This window comes from Botrytis sinoallii, assembly GCF_014898435.1.
Source record: "Botrytis sinoallii strain Bc 23 chromosome Unknown BSIN_008, whole genome shotgun sequence".
NCBI lineage: Eukaryota > Fungi > Ascomycota > Leotiomycetes > Helotiales > Sclerotiniaceae > Botrytis > Botrytis sinoallii.
In genome coordinates, this window is record NW_024066035.1 from 1,580,140 (window position 1) to 1,600,808 (window position 20,669).

Here is a 20,669-nt window from a genome sequence, read left to right on the forward strand (position 1 = left end):
AAATTTGTAAGAGATTGTGAGAATGAGAACCTAGACATACAAAATGTACAAACCCCTACTATTTTATAAGAATGACAGCGGTATGCTTCACTGAAAGATCCTTTATTATTCCACTCAAGATTATCCGACATCTCACCAGTGACTGAGACCGGATTCATCTCATTCATCTTGTGAATCCTATCCGTCCCACCCATCACTCTACTCCCCGACCCATACACTCCGATCCCAACCCACCGTCCCCCTCATCCTATTCCAACCCGCTCCCGCCACCGCCTCCGCTTCGATACTATCCACCACCGTCTTCGAGCTCAACCGATGCGAGGTTTCGGGAAACGAAATATATCCTTCTTCATCTAAAACACACAGGGTAGATTTGATCCATGTTCTACATGAAATTTCTGATTCCGAGGACACCATTTCTTCCTTCTCCTCTTGCGAGTACTTTTCATTTTCCTCTTTCTGGCCATCTTCCGTCCCCGGGTGCGGATCTTGTGATTGGGAGATATTGGATTCCATGCTTTTCAGCTGTGCTTGGAGACCTAATATCCCCAGGCGTTCTGAGAGTGCGGGGTGGAGAATCGTATCTATGGAGCATATTTTGAGGATGAAGAGGAGGGAGGGGATGAATTTCAGAAGGTGCGCGAGGGGGAATGTAGGGGATTGGTAGAGCCAAGGACCGGTCATGTTGCTTATGTGGACTAGGGTTTGCGTGAGTTGGGGAGCGGGAAAGAAAGATTTAAGATATACGTACAGATGGTGCCGGTCACGGGGGTGAGAAAAGGGGTACGCGTAGCGGGGGGAGGAGCGGAGGTGAGGAGGTAACCCCAGTGGACTAGAGTGTGGTGTTTATGTGTAAGTACTTTTGTATACCAATTGATAAACTTGCCAATTTCTGATTTTTGTTGATAAATAAAACGAGTGCATCAATTCAATATATATAACAAATAAACGGGGAATTATAATCAAAGTTTCTTAAACAATGCTCGTTTACCAAAACGACTTGATCGACAAGATACGAAACCACAGGTAATGAATAGAACTTACAAAGCGATTCATGGCCTATATCCGCAAGTAGAATATACAAAGTCGAGGGGGTGAATGTGAAGTTTGCGGGGAGAGATGGAGGACTGGTCATGGTGGTAGTAGTGGTTGTAGTGGTAGTAGTGGTAGTGGTTATGATGGGCGTGGACATATTTGATAAGGATCCTATTCGTGAGGATTTTGATAGCAGTGATTGACAATCTAGCGCAACTTTCCGTTGGAAGGTTAGACAGTCCTTGAAGAATAGAGCGTAGGAGATCAGGGAGGCGGGAATTTAGTACTCGGGATTGGAGGGACTCGTTTCGTGGTGGAGTAAGGCCAAAGAGTAGAATTTCCATGCATATGAGAGAAGCAATGGAACTTCCAACAGTTGAATGAGAGGGTTGAAAATTATGTAATTAGAATTAGTAGTAGACAATACAAGCGTAAGATATGGGGATAAAATGCAGCGTGTTGCAAAATGATGAGAATGATTTCAATGTTGTAGTGTTTCTAGAAACTCAGTTGATGCGACGTGATAAGGTAGGCGCTGGCACAGGCCACATGCGAGAGCTGTTGAAACAATGCGAGCTCACCGGGAGCAAACGCGCATATCTGATGTTGGATTCGCCACAAAGAGATGACAATTTCAAGTTCCGTTAATGAAACTAGAATAAAAAAGAGAAATGAAAAAGTGCTACAAAGTAATGTAATTCACAGTGTTATTATATGCAAAAAATATCCAATGGCCTAAGAACAATAGAATACACGATTTGTGATTCTTAACTTGAATATTGAATGGGGCATCTATGCTCTACATTCCCCTATCCCTCAACCTCCTGTATTTCCCCGCATCCTTAACACTCGCCTTGATCTTACCCAACGCAACCTCCCAATCCGCCCCTCCAATCTTCAAGTCATCTTCCATGGTCGCCTGTCCCTGTGCTACCATGTTCATCTCCCTCTTCAACGCTGCCACCGCAGCAGCTTGATGTAAGTTACCCAAATCCGCTCCACTGTAGCCATTGCACCTCTCATCTCTCGCTACTGGGCCTAGTGCCTCAATTTCTTGTGCGCTGGCAAGTGGCAATGCTTTTCTATAGAGAGCCTTAAGGATTTCCACACGTTCGTCAGGAGTTGGAAGATCGACGAAAACTGATGTTCCAAGACGACCTGGACGAAGCATAGCGGGATCAATCATGTCAGGTCGATTGGTGGCGCCTACAACGTAAATTCCAGCTCTATTGCTTAGACCATCAAGCTCAGTGAGGAGGGTATTGACGACTTTACTACTAGCTTCTGACAAAGAGTCTTCACGTTTGGGAACCAATGCATCCAATTCATCAAAGAAGAGAATACATGGTACGGATGATCTAGCGCGCTCAAAAACTTGTCTAACAGCCCTCTCAGATTCTCCAACATATTTATTGAGAAGTTCAGGACCTTTGATGGAAATAAAATTGGCCTTAGATTCGTTGGCCACAGCCTTAGCAAGAAGGGTTTTACCACATCCAGGTGGTCCCCAAAGCAATACTCCTGTTGGAGCTGTGATACCAACTCGAGCAAAAGATTCTGGTCGCTTGATTGGTTCGACAATGGCCATTTCGAGTTGCTCTCGTACCTCGTGCAAAGCACCGACATGAGCCCATGTTGTATCTGGAATTGTTGCAAACCCCTCTCGTTTAGCCGATGGCTGAACTTTGGGTATAGCTGCAAGAAAATCGGTATATTTGATAGAAAAATCACCGTCGGGAGCTGAGCCTCCAGCATTTGCGACGAGAGACCTCAGAACGAGGAGAGCTTCGGAAGTGCTATCCTTCAATATCGGAGTGTCAAGCTCCATGGATGTGGCACTTCGTAATGGAGTATCAAGCTCCATGGTAGAGGCAGTTCGTTGTTTCAATGCTTCCATCATACGCTTCATCGCTTCTGTACCTGCAACAGACACAACATCATTCAAATCAGCACCCACAAATCCAGGAGTCATCTTTGCCAAAGCATGAAAGTTGAAGTCATCAGTCAAGACGAGCTTCTGGGTAAGAGCACGAAGAATCTTCTCTCGAGCAGCTTCGTTTGGAACCCCCAAATTAATTTCCTTGTTGAAACGGCCCGCTCTTCGAAGAGCAGGGTCAAGACTGTCAGGTCGATTCGTGGCAGCAATTATAATGACAGGTTTACCACCAGTTTTCTCCAAAGCCATGTCATCCATGGATGTGAGCATTTGGGCAACAATTCGTTTTTCCATCTCCCTCTGAGCACTTTCACGTTTTCCCATGATGACATCAATCTCATCGATGAAAACAAGACATGGTGCCATACGTTTTGCCTCGTCGAAGACATCCCTAATTTTCTTTTCTGATTCTCCAGACATTCCAGCCACTAAAGATGGCGCAGATATTGGTATGAATGATACTCCTATTTCTGCAGCAAAGGCGTTTGCGATCATCGTTTTACCACAACCGGGTGGCCCATGGAGAAGAACTCCTCGAGGTGGTTGAATTCCCGTCCTGATATATGTTTCTGGATATAGCATTGGCATCGCTACAAGCTCGTTCAATTCCTCAATAACATTATCCACTCCTCCAAGATTCTCCAACGAGATGTCCGTCGGCGGTGCCCTATCCACATCTTTTTTAACTTCTCGTTCTGCTTTCCGACGTTTCGATTTTGGTTCCCCGTTTGCTTGTCGATCTGATTTCATCGGTGATTCAACTTCCCCATTGCCGAGAGGGTTGGTCTGAAGTTGAGCCATAGGAGTAGTAGCCCCACTCGCAGAAGGCGTACCGTTCAGAGAGTTCATTGTAGGTAATGTTGCTGGTTTTCCCCAACCTTTGGTGATACTTTTATTCATTATGTTGTGCTCCTGAAAGACAAGTCAGTATATCACTTCAAAGGCTTGCGACTTATATACTTTTAGCGGTGGTGCCGCCTCCTCCAATCCTTCAAAATCCCCATCTACGGAATCACTATCATCTTGTTCTTCCTTCAACACCAACAGCACTCTATCAATTGAATCTTCCAGCAATTTTTTTGATCTTCTTTTTAGACTTGAATTCGAATTTTTGATACTATCATAGACAATAGAGATTGTGAGACGCTTTGGTCCTTTCTGGCTCTGTGCCTGTTCATCTGCCAATTTCCTTACAATTTGATATATCTGCATAAACTTTTAGTAAACAAGCTGCAATTCAAGTTCATGTTTGCGCCGTGAGCAATCCATACCTCCTTGTCCAGTCCTTGACTCAAACTTGGCCTTCCGCCTCTAGAAATCATAGTGAGCCTTCCAAACAACCTCGAGTAACGTGCACCCAAAGTTATTCGAGCTCCCAAGTAGCATGAATGTTTGAAAATAAAAAAAAATGTTGACCTCTCCCAAAAACGGTAAGTCCCGCGCGGAATAATTCTTATCGCTTATCAGCGCCGACCGCCATGACGCCGTTTCCAAGCATTCAAGTTCTGGAGCAGAACACTACGGAATGCATCCCTCTAACACTGAGCAAGTAGTTTCAACAAACCAACGATGGGGAATACACCCAGCACTCATAAGATATCCGCTCAGGATAAGTGAGGAGCTTTTCAGTCACTCTCCAAGCCTGCATTCACTGACTCATTGACTCCAGAGCTATCCTGGACATGAAGAACCAGCGGGACAAGCTTCACCAATATCAACGACGTATAACCGTACTCACCGACCGCGAAACCGCTATCGCAAAAGAAATGTTGGCAAAAGGAGATAAAAAACGAGCTCTCCTAGCACTGCGACGGAAAAAATATCAAGAATCTTTGCTCGCAAAGACGGATGCGCAACTCGAGCAACTGGAGAGATTGACTAGTAGTGTGGAGTTTGCGCTGGTACAAAAGGATGTTGTATATGGTTTACAACAAGGTACAAACGTGCTGAACCAGATACATAAGGAGATGGGAGGGTTAGATCATGTGGAAAAGTTGATGGGAGAGACGGCGGACGCAATTGCTTATCAACAGGCAAGCACTATTTCGTGTTATGAGTGGCTATTTTACTGACTTAAACTCTAGGAGGTGAGCGATATGCTGGGAGGGATGATGTCAAACCAGGATGAAGATGAGGTAGAAGATGAATTGGCTGCTTTGGAAGCAGAAGTTACAGGTGTTCCGCTACCCGAGGTTCCTACAGCGGGATTACCATTGAAAGATTCCTTGCCTGATGTGCCGAGATCAGAACTTTCGAGTAAAGACAGGGCAAAAGCAAGACAACGTGAGCGAGAGGAACAACAGGTTGCAATGTTGGCATAGGAGTTATACTTTATTGTTGGGCATTTAAAGGAGTTATGTGGGCATTGGTTGGATACCCGAATCATACTTTCACACTCTTTGAAATCATCAGATGCATATATGAATTCAGTAATTACTGGGGACTGGCTGGGAAGAAAGTCATACAATTGCGGTTGTGTGTATATATATATTATAGATTGTACTCATCCCTTAGGACATAAGTACTGATACCGATTAAAACAGGCTTTCCTGAAACAACTCGGCGTTGCCACCAAGTTCAAAAACAGACTTTCCATATGCCACTCTGTGACGCCGTTTTAATGCAAATAATTTTTGTCCCTCAATGCGATTTCCATGCTCCACGCTCATGCAAGTAGATCCACGCAGCCAGGGGCGCAAAACAATGGCACCATGTACACCTTCCATCCAGATACAAACCCTATCATTCACCGATGAATAAATGAATCGTGCGCCAGTTACTCCCAATGCAAGATACATGTGAATCCTTATTACGGAAACAAGCTGCAGGAGCCTCAAACAGGAGCCTCAAAAGCTCGACTGTCCCTCCTTCAAGGCACCTCATCTCTCGAAAATTACCCCAAAACTAATCCAACACAATAACTTGACGCCCAGGGTTCATAACCCGAGGATTTGTCTGGTAATGAGGGTCTGGCGGCACCGAAACACGCATGGTATTCGGCATATGTCGCTCAATAGTATACGGATCACGTCTCTCGTAGTATACTGGTGGACCAGATCTATCACCAGATCTTCTAAGGTAAAGAAAGTTAGCAATTCCTACGTCACTCTTGGTTACTCGAACCCACTCACTCTACCCTATCTAAATATCGTACTGGAGATCTTGATTGAACAGGACGCATGACTGTGAATGACCTAGCTGCTTGATCTAGCGACTCGCCTTGACGATGAATGTTCGGAGCAAATCTCTGATAAGAAACAGGACCATCTTGTGGCCGAGAAAGGGGGGATTCAAGTCCAGATTGAGAGAAACGTTGAATGAAAGCTTGGTCTGCAGGACCATCCACAATTTGAGGATGAGAAATTCTTCTGGGGTCATGCATATCAGGTGACGCTGGTCTTTGAAGATAATACCTCTGACCAGGTTCAACTTGTTCTCGTCGTACAAATTGATCACGATTAGCGACTCTCATACTATCATTAGCCACTCGCTGAGGATTGTAAGTCTCATCAGAACTGGTCAAATAAGGACGTGGCGCAGCAATCTCTCGTCTCGAGTAAGATACAGGTTGCTGGTAAGAGAGCCTCTCATCTTCTCGCCTGGATAGACTTGAATGCATCTCATATGGTCTGGAATCAGGCGCATCATAAATAGGCACTCGTTCTGAAAGTATAGGTCGTGAAGATGCTAATGGCAAGTGTTGTGACAAACCTTCAGTGTATCTGGGTAATGCAACGGAACGCCTGTCTGCATCCCCGTAAGAGAAATTTGGGGCGATTTGGGCATTCTGCACCCTGGAAGGATAAGGCCTGAATCGCCCATGATCATCTTCAATCACACGACGGCGCTTAGAGTATGGGCTATCATCATCTTCATTATCATCATCAATGAGAATGACTTCTCGGGGCCTAGGTGTCAATCTACTCCCTTCAACCACGTGTCTTGGATACGACTCTTGATGGTGACCCAAGTCGCGAACAGTACCTCGATCCAAACGAGGTGAAACATTTATACTATCATTTTGGGTTTCAATGGATAAAGCAAGCAAGTCTTGGAATCCAGACCTATTTGGGGAAGCTCTGACAACTCCTTGGGATCTTGGCACTCTGCTCACTTGTGGGGCAGTATCAAACTGTGGAGGTTGAAAAGCTGGGCGGTCATGCAGGGGTCTAACTGTTACCTCATTCCTGCGAAGCAACGTCCTTGAAGGTGCCCGCTCCTGTTGGTAGTAATGGTGAATCTGTAAAAATTAGTCATGAAGCTTTCTTCTACCTCTCTCCTCCAAACTGGACCTACTTGTTGTTCAGGTGGAACACTATGCCGAGGTTCTGTGTCACGATAGATATACTCCAACTCCGTATGAGGACGTGATGCAGCGATAGGTGCTTGTCTTCGAGGCATCTCTTGGTATTTTGGTGCATCATTAGGTTGGGTGGGTCTCATACTTGCCTCATATCCTTGTATACTTCGCCCGTTAGACTCAAGAACGTTATTTTGACCTCGATTGACAGCCTCATCCCATGCAGCTTGGTATCGCTTGAAGCGAGGCTGAGGTTTTCTGAGTCCTTCATTTTGCCTTGCTCTAGATCGTGTATGAGAAGAAATAGAGTCTGAGGGGCCAGCAACATTCGCGTAGGAATCTTGCTCAGCCATCAAAGGTTGCCGCCTCTGTGGACCATCTTGAAGGGCCAGAGCAGCAGAGCCGATGGATGTATCTCCCTCTTCCGAGGATTCATCTGAATCATCGTCTTCATCAGATTCGTCATCTTCATCGTCGGAATCAGTAATAATGACAACTTCTCGTAAGATCTCATCCATTTGATCACGCCCAGTTTCCTCGTCTCCTCGCCATTTGACAAGGACATCTAAACACACAGGCTCAACTACCTTTCGTGCATTTATCCAACTGGTTTCCTTGAGTAGCTTGTCATATCTAGTGTGTGTATGACGGATGTGAGCAAGAACAGCGAGCTGAACTCGACGTGCCAAGGGAAGGTCGGCTTGTAGGCCTACCGTAGGTTCTCCATGAAATTTGACACCTTTTTGAAAAGCATGCTCTATAATCCTCTGTCGATCAGTATTAGGGATTCTTGGAAAAAGATCGCGTATTGCAGCGTCCGCTTGTTTGTTTATCTCGTCTTGGGATTCTGGTATTGGCTCAATCAATCCATGGGTCGTGTTCGAAATAACGGTGTCGCCGACAGCTTTGCGCGCTTCGTCCACGATGACTTCTCGGAAATGATATCCAGTTCGAAATACATGCTCGGAAATTTTCGAGTTGTCTTCTTTCGAGCGCTGTAAAAGATATGGAGTCAGTAGGTGTAGCCTTGCGTTCAACACAAACAGGCCTGTCGGTCAATCTTACCGAAACAATAAAGATCATAGCATTTTGTTCTCGCGATAATTCTTTGCAAGCATTCGTCAAAGTCGGATCTCCAATAGGGACATAGGTGAATCCTGGTGGAGGATGGGGATCATTTGTGACCTGATCGTAAGTCAACATGGTAAAAAAATATTGCAAAACTAAATACCTGAAACTCCAACTTCTTCTTCTTTTCTGTATTCTCCGCAAATTCGAAATACGATTGATACTTAGAACTATGCTTGGGAAGATCTAACTTGGCAATCAAATGATCTGGGGCAGGCTCTGCCCAATCTTGTGCAGTATATGATTTCTTCTCTTTCTTCCGACGTTCCAGTTTTTTAGCACGGCGGTCTTCCTTACCAGCTCGAGCCGATAGACTCTTTTGAGCCTTTTTGGCCTTTGAAGCTTCTCGGGCAGCTTCCGCTTTCGGATTCTTGAGAACTCCTTTCGCCAGGAGGGCTTTTCTTCTTTTACCCACCATATCGAGTACTATCCTCGACTTACCATAAGAATCTTATGACCTATTGAAAGAAAGAGATTAGTGCGCAAAAGCGCTGATAAACAGGCACGATAACAACTCTCTCAAAGTGAAATCAGCAGCTTATGCTAGGCTGATAAGAAAATAGAGAATCACGATACGTCCTAACAATACATCCAGTGTTCTGGTGTTAGAAAATGGGAAAGGTTGTTTGCGTGTTGTTTTCAATGAAAATGATTGAGATGGAAGAATGAAAGTCTTATGTGTCGCAAACTTTGGAGAAAGAGCAAACGGTCCTCGGGGTGGGCAGCGTACAGTAGGTAGGTGATCGCAATCTTAGCGCGCGTGTGAAGCGAATGGCAGGTCCCGCAGAATTTTGCCGCGGGGCAATTGAGGTTGTTTGACACGACAATTACATCGATTATTTACTTCTGCTGTATGTATGGACCATGTTGAGACCGTATATTTGTATGAGTCTATAAGTGAATATATTGATGGAATTGTCTTGATATTATCATGGCAGAGTATTTACTTGAAATGTTAATATAATAGACCAACACAGCATTTCAGTCAGCATTCGGCGGCAATGAATGTTCTTCTCCTTGAATACTTATTACTAAAAGTGAAGACCGGTCGTATTTGAGTTACTTCAAATCACGTCGTAATATAAAATTCTCGCTGAAGCTCTTGCTCAACATGGAAGAAACCACAAGAATTCGTATGTAACTTTCGTGGGTAAGGTCGCAGATATGCTGACCAAAGCATAGGTACTTATGGGAAGTGCCCAAAACAGTACTCGTGTATTCTAAATTCAGCCTCTTCACGAGTGTGGATTCGAGGCTTGCTATGCATTATCTCTCAGAACATTGTTAGAATCCAGACAACAACGGGTGTGCAGATTTGCGGGGTGATGTTCTATTTGTGTAAAGTATCGTTTATGTTTTGGAAGAGAGAATTGTTCTGGTACAATGCAAGTAGGGCAACAGTCATCTGTTTCTGTTGCTGCATCAGGTAGCAGCGAAATAGAGTCAGTGGCTGCAACTGGAGCATCAGCCGCTCCGAAAGGCAAAGCTATGTGCTTGTGATAAACTTTATTCGAACAACATTTGCGAGGCTCAACGGCTCAAAAGGGAGGAGTCTGTAGCTAACAGTAAGCCTGTGGTGGGGTCTCTTTCCAGATCAAACTGAGTCAAATCCCATTCGGCGAAAGAAATCTTTATTATTACTTTGCTTTCAACATCTTTCTCTGCCACAATCTCATTCCAAACTTTGCTTCATGGAACTCGTACTCAGCAATAAACCCTTTCTGTAAGATCTCAAGATCACCATTTCACCCGCGGAGTTTCTCCATTATATTTGAAAGATCCATATCAAAATGAACGCAATCCCATAATGTTGTTCACCAGGGTGCAATTGGAAGAGGGCAAGAAATGCTCATGTAGAAATATGTCAATCATTAACTGTCTAGTAGCTTGAGAAGTATCCCTGACGAATTGGAAGAAATCTTCAACCACAAGGTTTACTATTTCAACCGGATCTTCTGTCATTGATTCAGGTGAGCGGTACAAATCGTGCCTTGGGGGAAAGGCAGATCTAGATTGAATTGCTTTAATCCGTCATTGAATGCTACGTGTTCCTATCACAGGTTTCGATGCACGCGAGGGGACAAACACAACTAGTTCCAACTGAGAAATTAGGGCATGATTTTTTGACCCAATGTTCTTCAGTTTCTCACAATCATGTTTCATGAACAATCAGCTGCGAACAGATGCCCACTCTCGCTGTAGAATATGAAGGCAACTTCGTAGGATAGGGCACTGTCGTATAAGAGAATTCTTGATAGAAGACTTTGAGAATTGGAAATTCCTTCTTGAGAATCACTTGCAATCTCTATTTTAGATATAATCGCTCGCTAGAAACCCCGCAAGACGGGCAAAATCGCCATCGGTTCCATTTTCGTAATGGAAAATACCTCGTCCGCAATTTCATAGCCCTTCTATGGGCCAAAAAGATGCAGCATTGGACAGACTTCGTTCTGGTACTGGACATATACAATTCCTGCGATGGAAATATGCGGCGTAAACTCTTGCTACTGTTGCGTAGTTTTAAACTCAACATACTCAACAGCATATCTTCAGTATATCCATCCCATTCTCCATCCCATTCTCCATCCCCCAATTCTCACTAATATATACACACTTCCCCATTCAGCAACAATCTATCTTCTGCACTCTCCACAATCCTTGACATAGAAGAAATGCACAAAGCAGCCCGGATTCGCGGCCGTCTTTTAAATGTCCATCCATACCATTATCGTGAAACTCACCCGATTCTCCTATAACCCTAGCCCACTATCTGTAATCCCTTCCAATACTCAACATCTGGACCTACCAAATAACAAGACATTCAGCCCACAAAACTACAAAACCACAAAACCACAAGACAGCTACAGAATTTCAAAAATGCATCGGCAGCGGGGAGACAGTAATTATTGATCTTAGCTCCCACTTCATATCTAACCAGAACTCCCGTATCTCTCTCTCTCTCAAAGTATGTATACATCGCCCTACCAAAGCATGAAAAGCCATCCGACCGCTTCACAAAAGGTAAACCATGATCACGAGGGACAACTTAATGAAAATACCACAAACGCGTTGGATAACACACAAGATAAAAATTCCATCGAAATCATCGAGCACCTGGAGCTCTCTCCATTGAGTCCCTTCTATCTCTTACCAATACTGAGAGTCGTTGAAACTTATAAGTGCACACCACGGAGGTACAAATGCGTATTTGGAGACTAACAGGTTCACTGGTCCATCTTCTGACCCCTCCCACAATGCCCGTTACTATACATACAGCACATGCATCCGACAAGCGAAAGCGAAATAGGGGAAAGAAGGACGAAGAAGTCGATTTAAATGATAGAGAATTCAGATGACTCCTTACACAAAGGTCGACCCCACCCAAAGAGATTAACTGCAACTGTGAGTGGTTTGAATGTACACTTCTTTCCATTTAACTACCTACAGTTTCAAGTCAAATTCCTTATATTCATTATTAACTACCAATCTAAGACTCAGCGAATGCATAACCTTCATTCAATCTCCTACTATTGCCATCCATTTATTTAGCAAACCTTGCTCGTTTCGAGTGCCTTCATATCAAACTTGAAGTTCAGATAATTCTCCTTATTCCATGCAGACTTGACCTTAGCCTTTATGCTCCCTGAAAACTCCATTTCCTTAATGCTTGTGCATCGCCAAATTGCCATACAAAAAGAGGATATTTACAAAAGACTGTACCTCCATCTCCAGATACTCCATCAATCTGGAATTGCATTTACATTTTTCTTGATGACTATACCTTGTTAGTCATGTAGGTATTGAGTCGATTGAATTTACTTACATTCAAATACTGAGAAAAAAATCGAATTTACAACGCACGATCTGCCCATGGACACACCCAAGCCTCGGTACATTTTCTTGTCGAAAAATCTAATTTTTGGTGCCTTTTGAACGGTCTCGCCTTTGCAGCAAGTCAGGCAATTTCGCTGATAAATGCTTTTAGCAGAGTCGATTGGGTACTATTCATCGTTAGTTGCTTGGCTGACTCCACACGGATATGTTTCTTTCACGCACGATCAATGCCCAGCTCGCGACGCCGCAGAACCCGCCAGCGACAACGACAGCAAAGGGACTCGTTGAGCCTTTCGACCCTGTATAAGTAGTCAAGAGTTGCTTACAACTTTCGTAAGTCATAAAGTAAATAGCAGTTCCTAATGTATCCCGAACTGTATACGACGAGATTAGTCTGTGCCAGCAATCTTGGATTGGAGAATTGTCTCACGAAGGTGAAGGTTAAATCCAGAATAAAGGCCTGACACCCCACGATTCTTCACAATGTTCATAGCGGTTTTAAATGTTCCCTTGTCTTTATAGCTTGCTGCAGTCGCATTCTGCATAGCAGAATTTCTAACAGGATCAGAAAGGCTCGTTTGCCGTTTAGTAGCCATCAACACTGATACTTGAGCACTAAGCTTCGTCAACTCGAAGGGACCTAAATATTGTTAGAAATGTAAAAAAATAGTAATCAACTTAATCGATCCACCCACAAGCTACAAGCGTTATAAACGATCCAGCTGTGGCGCCAGCAGCTCCGAAACAAGCAATAGTTGAAAAGGTAGGATATGTTCCAAATGTATTGATATGCACCAATGGATCAAAGTCAAAATTTCTCTTGAACCAAGCTGCGTATGTGTACTTTGAGCGCTGATAGACCGAGAAAGATATTGTTCGGACCAGAGTTACTGAAGCTAAAGGTGCCGCAACACCACGAAAGAATCCTCGTAGTTTTTCCGTTTGATATGTCCGTCGGACACAATCCGTAAAGTTGTTATATTTGTATGTCTGCATTCGCGTTTTTACTGAGTCCAATGGAAACTACAAATAATCAGCGGCTGCATTGAACACATAGCACGGAGAAACTCACTGCGCAGAAAGTAGAACAGATGCTGCTGACAGACGCAGCAACTTCTGTTCGATATTGTTTCAGCCATTTCTTCTGTGCCTTCGATCTTTCTTGATGAAGAAGTAGTAGTTGTTGTTGGTTGATCATATCATGTTGACCAGGCTTAACAGGCATAATGGAAGGTATTGTTCGTAGCGAGCGCTGGAAGACAGTGATCAATCGACCAGAGTCCTCAACGCGATCGCGATAAGGGCGAATGCCAATGATCGTCCATGAGTCTTCTGTCGATTATAAAATCGAGCGGAAGAATTCACCTGCAAAATGTGGCAGCCGAAAGAAGATGGATAGTCTGGGGAAAGTGAATTCTTGCGAGAAGGCGGGGTTGAGAGATATATAATATATGGAGAATCGAGATACGGGTAGTGCGAAAGGAGGATGAGAGCCAACCAGAGGCGTCACAATGATTTGGCTTAGGAATCGATACTGAAGGACTTTCGTTCCAGTTACGTAGGCTTGGAAGTTGGTTTGGATTTGACGCAAATCATTTCTTCATTGGAGAAGTCAATGTCAGTTTGCAACCAGATCTCATGTTTTTGGAACTAATTCGCTAAAAGCGGTCTCCACTTTGTGCAGCTTGTCCGTACAATACAATACAATCTACGATACGATACGGAGTATCTAGGTACCGGTAGTCCTCTTCATGAGCACGATGAGCTTTTGAACAAAATCACCTACTACTCAAGTATTTGAGTACTTACTTCTCAAATACTACCTAAGGCGGTAACTATATTCAAAGAGGAAATCTATCACGATGGTCGTTTGCTTTCGAACAAAGAATCAACCCCCACTTGACTTGACGTATCATTTAATTCAAAGGAAAAGGGAACAAGAATGTAATGATGCATTGCAGCAAGGCCAGTTTAGATTGGGATCATTGAATTTGGATAAGCCCCGCAGTGATACCATTACCTTTCGATAAGGGGAAGGACACACGAGAGACAAAGTCCACCACCTGGGCGTTCATGGGCGTGCAGAGACGTTGACGACAGGGGGACATACACCAGCCACTCTCAAAATGAAGAAGAGCTGGAGTACCTAGGTATGAACAATTGGAAGTACTCATTATATTATTAGAGTCATGGTTATGGTTAAACACAGCACTTCGGTAGCTATCGGCTGAAATAGGGCGGCATCGAGTACTTAACCTCGGATACCATCAGGCTATTCATGATAGTCATCTGAAATGATCTCATCAATATCATTCGTCCTACACTATCGCTATAAGATAAGTCTGTGAGGCTGTAAGTAAGCCCTTGCCAACACTCCTTAAATATAGCTTGCGGACTTCATCTCCAAGTACAATCCCCCAACCATCGGTGACATCAGACAGTCATGGTATGGCCGTCGTCTACCATACGACCGACTGAGCCATGCGCTGATTATACTGTCGACACTCCCAATATCATTTATAGCTCTTGGTTATCGAGTGTTAAGGTATATGGCAACCATCCACTAGGCTCTACTTGCTGAGCGGCATTGAGATTTAGACTTTGGCTAAACGTACTGTATTCCGCAAAGGGATTCGTTCTAGAAACTGCTTTAGGATGATGTTAAGCGTGGAGTCATAAAGTCGATAAATTGCCTTTCTCTCTGGTATTTGTGATGCCCTTAACGTAAACACAGTCCCATACTTTCGTTAAGCATTTCAATAGTTTTGTCGTAATGTGTCATGCTGTTTTTCCTTAAATGTATCTGCATGGGGTGTCTTTCCCTGAGTTGCCTGCAAGAGGATCAGAATTGCAAGATCGATATCCGTATCTATACATTGAAGGAATATTTACGCTTTCCATTGAATCCCACGCTCGTACTTTACCCTCAATAGATTCTTGACCAATTTGTGCTCAAGGCCAGTTTCTTTCGCCGCAAGATTCAGAAATTTGATAGTATTGTCGATTCGTCCTTGATCAAAAGTTTTCGGATTTCCCTTGCGAAACTCGTCCCTCAGCATATTTCTCCCCATGTATCGTGCTGGCTTCGCATATTGTACAGCATGTAACAGAGCTCGGTAGAGACCTCGATAGGCGTATATATAATTCTTCTGTGTAGGTGACATAATCGTTTGAATGATCTTTTTGCGCAGGCGGTTTGGCTTTTGGCTTTTGTCTTTCGTTTGGCGCAATTCACAATTCACAATAAAATAAATTGATACCGGTACATCTGAAACTCCGATCGCATGTGAGAATCTTACGGGGCATGTTTCGGATGGTTCCGAGTAGCGCGTCATCGGCCTTGCCCCCAAAGTCAGACTAGACAATCTGATAATCTGATTCTATCCAAATTTGGACATTAAATATTAACTTATTCTTGACTTTCCGAACTTGCTATAAACAAAATTACAAAATAGTTTCATACGACCAGCGAATGTCACTAAATGACCTCTCTTGTTTCCGAGTTTTTGATTAATCCAGTTCTGAGACAGGCCAGACGGTTTTCACGATCCGATCCTGTTCGTGCCCACGACTCGAATGATACATTAAACACGCATCTCGTCCCAGGAAGCAGCAATAATGAGATTGACGAGACCGTCATAGAAGATGCGACGGCAATGGAGCCAACTATGAATCTGCCGGATACGAGAGAGTTTGTAGGCGTCGGTGGCATAACTGGGAGTTCTCCGAATCAAAATTCAACTCATGAAGGAAGTTCGTCGGGCGATATTGAGAGCCTTCGACATGATGCCAACCATGACGATACTGATGCGTTGGCAACCTCTCATTCATATTCGAATATAAGTCCAGTTGACAATAACATGACTGATAACACTTCTTCCAGAGAAGCATCCCTGACTCAGGGCAACATCACAGAAGGATCATCTAGCAATGCCGCTCTCAACGCCGTCAATTTCCCTATGAGTTCTGTCGAAGGTTCATCTCAAGACTCAAGTCAAAATTCCACTCCGGCTTCAACGGTACTTGATACAGGAAGTACTGCTCTTCCTGCGGATGATGGCATGGGTCCTCTTCGACAACGCATCATATATATACAAGCTATGGACATTCCCACAGAACGAAAAGCATTATTGATGCATCAACTTTTGACTCAAAGTTACACTGAGGCTCATGAAATATTTAATGCGAAGAATCTTGTACCAACCACGGCCGCGGACAAAATGATCAGCCAGGAAAGACCTGTGACTCCAAACTCATTGAGCTCTTTTATCTGGCAAATGAATGGTACTTTGGACCAAGCACCGGCAACTGAAATTCATACTTTCCACCTCTCTCCGGATGACTTGATGAAGACTTATGCACCTCTTGATCCTCCTGAGGTTGACGATGGAAGCGAAGAATCTGAGAATACGGAAGATTCTACGCCCAAGCTCGGATGCAAACATTACAAGAGGAATGTGAAGCTACAGTGCTCTACGTGCGATCGATGGTATACATGCCGGCTGTGTCATGACGAGGTCGAAGACCATATCTTAATTCGCCATGATACTAAAAATATGCTATGTATGATATGTGGTTGTGCTCAGCGGGCCGGGGAATTTTGTGTTGAATGTGGAGAGAGGACTGCTTGGTATTATTGTGGGGTGTGTAAGTTGTGGGACAATGACTCCAATAAAAGCATCTATCATTGCAATGATTGTGGAATATGCAGAAAGGGTCGTGGTCTGGGCAAAGATTTCTTTCATTGCAAGGTAAAGTCTACCCTTGCCAAACAATCAATTTACATTCTGCTCACAGTATCATCAGACCTGCGGCGTGTGCATGTCTATGTCACTTATGGATGACCATAAATGCATTGAAAGGGTATCTGATTGCGATTGTCCTATTTGTGGAGAGTACATGTTCACATCACCAAAACCCGTTGTGTTCATGATATGTGGTCACAGCATTCACTCAGCTTGTTACATCGAGCACATGCAAACTTCGTACAAGTGCCCGATATGTAGCAAGAGTGTCGTTGGGATGGAGACACAATTTCGGAATCTCGATCGAGCCATTGACAACCAACCCATGCCGCCTCAATTTCAAAATACTTTGGCGATGGTTTCGTGCAATGATTGTTATGCTAAAAGTGCGGTGAAATACCACTGGTTGGGACTGAAATGTGCCATTTGTGATTCATATAATACAGCTCAATTGTCAATCTTGAGTGACCCAGATGTCGAGACTTCGGTCACAGGAGCAGGGGATGGACAGAACGACATGTCAACAGGCCAGGAACAACAAATGTCTTCATCTACACATTTGATACCTGGTGCTCCTAGGAACCGCAGACATTCTTCTCATATACTCTCCTCTTCATCACAAGCAGAATCCGGTCGATTTTCTCCATGTCCAGTACCGTCCCGGCTAGGAAGATCAGTATCGCCTGCTCGAGGAATACACTTGTTCAATAACGAATCGGCGGCTGGGGGCGAAAGTGATGGCTCTGGAGATGAAGATGATTTAGATTTCTGGGGAAGAGACGAACCACGAAGCGGTAGGTTGTTACCAGCGACACAAAACGCAGATGCACAAGATGATTATGATATTGAATATGAAGATGATTCCAGTGACTCGGAATCTGGAAATGATGATGACGAAGACGACGACGGTGAAGAGGAACCTTTTGCCATTTTTGGACACCGTTGACACTTGCATGGATTAGTAATGAAAAAAACTTGCATTTTTGGGCGTTGATTTTAGCGCTACAGCATTGTATGACAAGATTTTGGAGGGAGGGTTGGAAGGCGTACTGGATATTCTTCTGGACATGGGTAGGCAGGGAAGAAGGTTGATATATGTATACCTACCTTGTAGTTATATGGAGTAGTGAAATTATTGATTCCTCAATCGTTTACCTTGATCAGCTCTTTGATGATCCTCGTTCCTATTGCTTATGGTGTAACAAGGGCCATTTCTAAGATTTTCAAAGCTCGTCTTGATGCCCATTTGCCATTAATGTCTAGATTACACTCCACCTCCTATAACTTGCAGCTTCCTGAGATTGCTTTAGTCTCACCATGCACTCAAACACCGGCGCCTTCATCGCATCACCACTATCTAATGAAGTTCCAACGGTCTTTTCGTCTAGCCTTTGTCAATGAGGATCGTGGCTGCAAGTCTGGCTATCAAACCGTCTTGGTCGAGAAATCAAGTACTGCCATACCTAAACCACTATACAAATCCTCCCCGCCCACGTACCAAACTCCCAGATTCATGCATTGTATCTCCCGTAACGCCTCGGTATATCCTCGCAAACGCCTTCCATCAAACGCACACAAAAGAAGAGCATGTTGAAAATTCCATAGCATAAGCTCCCTGCCCCAAACCCCTTCCTGGTAACTGCACATTCATTCACCATTGCGAACACCCCCCTCGGCAATCTGTCTTCGTACTTCGTCTGCGTCTTTTTTGAGTTCTCTGACTACTGTCTTTTTGGTGGATGTTTGTTAGCTTCTCTTCTCGTGGTTTGTGATACTGTTTTACTGCATCGTTCTCAACCATTTCGCTCAGAATATTGCTTCTGGTGTCCCTTCCATCCATCGCCCATCCATTTCCTTATACACTCCCCCTCTACCTCCCGACCCCAATTCCCACAAAAAGAAGCTCTAGAATCCGCCAATAAGAGAAAGACTCACAGCAAGCGCCTCGGGATTAATCCCATTCTCAATAAGACTTATGCAAATACTCAAGGTTCCGCGATCAAGCTCTGCATTCTATTACGCGTTAGCATAAGTTCCCCTCTCTATTGTCTTTCCCTTAATCTTCCTCGTCCCTTCTATTCCCCATCCCGTCTCTTTCTTGTAGTCCTATTTCTCTACTCTCCCTTTCCTCCCCCCTCCCATAACAAGAAACGCCGAGTGCCAAAAGGAGAACCTACAAGTAGCGTGGAAATCTCATGAAAAACATCGATAACCTGACGAGCCTGTGCCGCACTGGTAGCTTTATCGGGCTTTTGGGATGTGTCTGCCATTTTGGGTTTGTATGGTTGTGTTCGTGGTGTCGCGTCTGTTCTTTATTTTTGGGCGGAGGTGGATTGCGGAGGTTTGGAGATAAGAAAAATTGGGTTTGGGTACGGTGGTGAAGGTATTTGGCTGGATGAAACCGTAATTATTTGTGTATTACGTAGAATTATGTCGACATCAGACTTCTTATCTTTATTTATGGGTAAAAGCTTGAATTATGAGGAAGTCTAATGCAAGATGTTAGGAGGATATAGGTTCTAAAATCAAGCGGCGCAAATACTGCTGGAGTAGTCTCATCTGAAAGAATGTAATTCGAGCAACGTCGAAAACAGTACAAAGTAATAATATTCAAAATCAAAACGTCATTATCATTAGATCACCCCAAATATCAACCTTTTGCAATACCTCCCCGAACTCTACACTCTCCGCCCTCAATTTTTTACAGCTTCGACGAACAGTTCTCTCATACCCTTCAACAATACACGCAAATCACGGGTTTCGTTCAACTTGTCCACCACCCTTTCAATCTGCTCTTTTTCCAATTTTGGCTTGCAGTACGGAATATCATAGTCCCTCTTCGAAGTATCAAGCTCAAACCAGGCCTCTCTATCATAATCATTCTCGTCAAAATTCGTGAAAATAAACTTCAACCGATCATTTTGCCCCGCTCCCTCAATCATAAGTCCCAAATTCGAAATCCAGAAGTCGAGTTCTGGAACGTTAAATCGAGCTTGTTTATCGATGTATTGAGCATGGGATTTCTGCGCAGCAAGTCGTCCATTTATAGCCTTTTGTGTTTCGGCGATCTGGGCTTTCAATGCTTCACGTGTTGCAAGTTGGGCATCACGTTGAGCGCTCAGTGATGCGATCGCTGCTTGCATTTCGGCGGTTTCGGCGGCCTCTTTCGCGAGGGTTTGTTGATGTGTACTACTCTTCGACGACAAGACTTCAATATCTCTTTTCTTCATACGTTGATCCTCTAATATATATTAGCTGAATGCGCAGCGCATTGGATAAATGGCTCTCTTTCGTACCAATTAGTTCAGTTACATTCATGCGGAATTGGTTTCTTTCTTCCAACACGCGCTTTCTTCCTTGCTCTATAAAGGCATCGAATTTGACTGTAAACTTTGCCATCCTGTCGCGCAATTCATCGAAGCCAAAATTAATACTTGGAAGTGTATCTGCCATTGACGGGGCATCGGCTGAAGACAAAGGTGGTCGCATCATACTGCTAGACATGCTGGTCGACAGCGAAGGCTCGAACATTGTCGACATTGTATCGTGATAATTAAAATGCTGTGGTATACGAACTGTGATTTGGGAGTCGAAGTGATATAATGATCGCTGATAAACTTCGTGGGGTTGATCGAGTGTCAAGGTACGATTTCACAGGTATGGGTGTGGTGGTGATAAGGAATGCAAAAAT

The 20,669-nt window shown here is 44.0% G+C and overlaps 9 protein-coding genes across 9 annotated transcripts; 2 read left to right on the top strand and 7 right to left on the bottom strand.

Moving 5' to 3' along the window:
• Positions 1-198: 198 nt before the first annotated feature.
• On the bottom strand, positions 199-1,192 carry EAF02_005445 (uncharacterized protein; the record flags this gene model as incomplete). The annotated part of the gene is made up of 3 exons (XM_038901493.1): positions 199-698; positions 752-832; positions 1,045-1,192. The coding sequence occupies 3 exons, from the start codon at positions 1,190-1,192 to the stop codon at positions 199-201; spliced, it is 729 nt and encodes a 242-aa protein (XP_038758833.1).
• Positions 1,193-1,734: 542 nt separating this feature from the next.
• On the bottom strand, positions 1,735-4,468 carry EAF02_005446 (uncharacterized protein). Its single transcript, XM_038901494.1, has 3 exons — positions 4,243-4,468; positions 3,932-4,177; positions 1,735-3,883 (listed from the first exon to the last, which is right to left on the bottom strand). Exons 1-3 carry the CDS (start codon positions 4,291-4,293, stop codon positions 1,835-1,837), a joined length of 2,346 nt encoding a protein of 781 aa, XP_038758834.1. The 5' UTR covers positions 4,294-4,468; the 3' UTR covers positions 1,735-1,834.
• Positions 4,469-4,540: 72 nt separating this feature from the next.
• On the top strand, positions 4,541-5,292 carry EAF02_005447 (uncharacterized protein; the record flags this gene model as incomplete). The annotated part of the gene is made up of 3 exons (XM_038901495.1): positions 4,541-4,584; positions 4,641-5,004; positions 5,056-5,292. 3 exons carry the CDS (start codon positions 4,541-4,543, stop codon positions 5,290-5,292), a joined length of 645 nt encoding a protein of 214 aa, XP_038758835.1.
• Positions 5,293-5,875: 583 nt separating this feature from the next.
• On the bottom strand, positions 5,876-8,817 carry EAF02_005448 (uncharacterized protein; the record flags this gene model as incomplete). Its single annotated transcript, XM_038901496.1, has 5 exons — positions 5,876-6,044; positions 6,103-7,211; positions 7,268-8,266; positions 8,337-8,456; positions 8,503-8,817. The coding sequence occupies 5 exons, from the start codon at positions 8,815-8,817 to the stop codon at positions 5,876-5,878; spliced, it is 2,712 nt and encodes a 903-aa protein (XP_038758836.1).
• A 3,322-nt stretch (positions 8,818-12,139) lies between these two features.
• Positions 12,140-13,458, bottom strand: EAF02_005449 (uncharacterized protein; the record flags this gene model as incomplete). The annotated part of the gene is made up of 6 exons (XM_038901497.1): positions 12,140-12,174; positions 12,223-12,400; positions 12,456-12,607; positions 12,664-12,873; positions 12,929-13,256; positions 13,306-13,458. 6 exons carry the CDS (start codon positions 13,456-13,458, stop codon positions 12,140-12,142), a joined length of 1,056 nt encoding a protein of 351 aa, XP_038758837.1.
• Positions 13,459-14,390: 932 nt separating this feature from the next.
• Positions 14,391-15,397, bottom strand: EAF02_005450 (uncharacterized protein; the record flags this gene model as incomplete). The annotated part of the gene is made up of 2 exons (XM_038901498.1): positions 14,391-15,064; positions 15,126-15,397. 2 exons carry the CDS (start codon positions 15,395-15,397, stop codon positions 14,953-14,955), a joined length of 384 nt encoding a protein of 127 aa, XP_038758838.1. The 3' UTR covers positions 14,391-14,952.
• A 219-nt stretch (positions 15,398-15,616) lies between these two features.
• Positions 15,617-17,924, top strand: EAF02_005451 (uncharacterized protein; the record flags this gene model as incomplete). Its single annotated transcript, XM_038901499.1, has 2 exons — positions 15,617-16,984; positions 17,031-17,924. The coding sequence occupies exons 1-2, from the start codon at positions 15,716-15,718 to the stop codon at positions 17,922-17,924; spliced, it is 2,163 nt and encodes a 720-aa protein (XP_038758839.1). The 5' UTR covers positions 15,617-15,715.
• A 209-nt stretch (positions 17,925-18,133) lies between these two features.
• Positions 18,134-19,248, bottom strand: EAF02_005452 (uncharacterized protein; the record flags this gene model as incomplete). Its single annotated transcript, XM_038901500.1, has 3 exons — positions 18,134-18,706; positions 18,914-18,991; positions 19,156-19,248. The coding sequence occupies 3 exons, from the start codon at positions 19,246-19,248 to the stop codon at positions 18,626-18,628; spliced, it is 252 nt and encodes an 83-aa protein (XP_038758840.1). The 3' UTR covers positions 18,134-18,625.
• A 423-nt stretch (positions 19,249-19,671) lies between these two features.
• On the bottom strand, positions 19,672-20,656 carry EAF02_005453 (uncharacterized protein; the record flags this gene model as incomplete). The annotated part of the gene is made up of 2 exons (XM_038901501.1): positions 20,275-20,656; positions 19,672-20,219 (listed from the first exon to the last, which is right to left on the bottom strand). Exons 1-2 carry the CDS (start codon positions 20,516-20,518, stop codon positions 19,672-19,674), a joined length of 792 nt encoding a protein of 263 aa, XP_038758841.1. The 5' UTR covers positions 20,519-20,656.
• Positions 20,657-20,669: the final 13 nt, after the last annotated feature.

Bases quoted from the DNA above. Each gene is read 5' to 3' on its own strand.
- EAF02_005446 (XM_038901494.1), bottom strand. From the start codon at position 4,293: ATGATTTCTAGAGGCGGAAGGCCAAGTTTGAGTCAAGGACTGGACAAG. The intron at 4,178-4,242 runs GTATGGATTGCT...AAGTTTATGCAG, and splicing joins GTCAAGGACTGGACAAGGAG to ATATATCAAATTGTAAGGAA. The intron at 3,884-3,931 runs GTATATAAGTCG...CTTGTCTTTCAG, and splicing joins AGGCGGCACCACCGCTAAAA to GAGCACAACATAATGAATAA.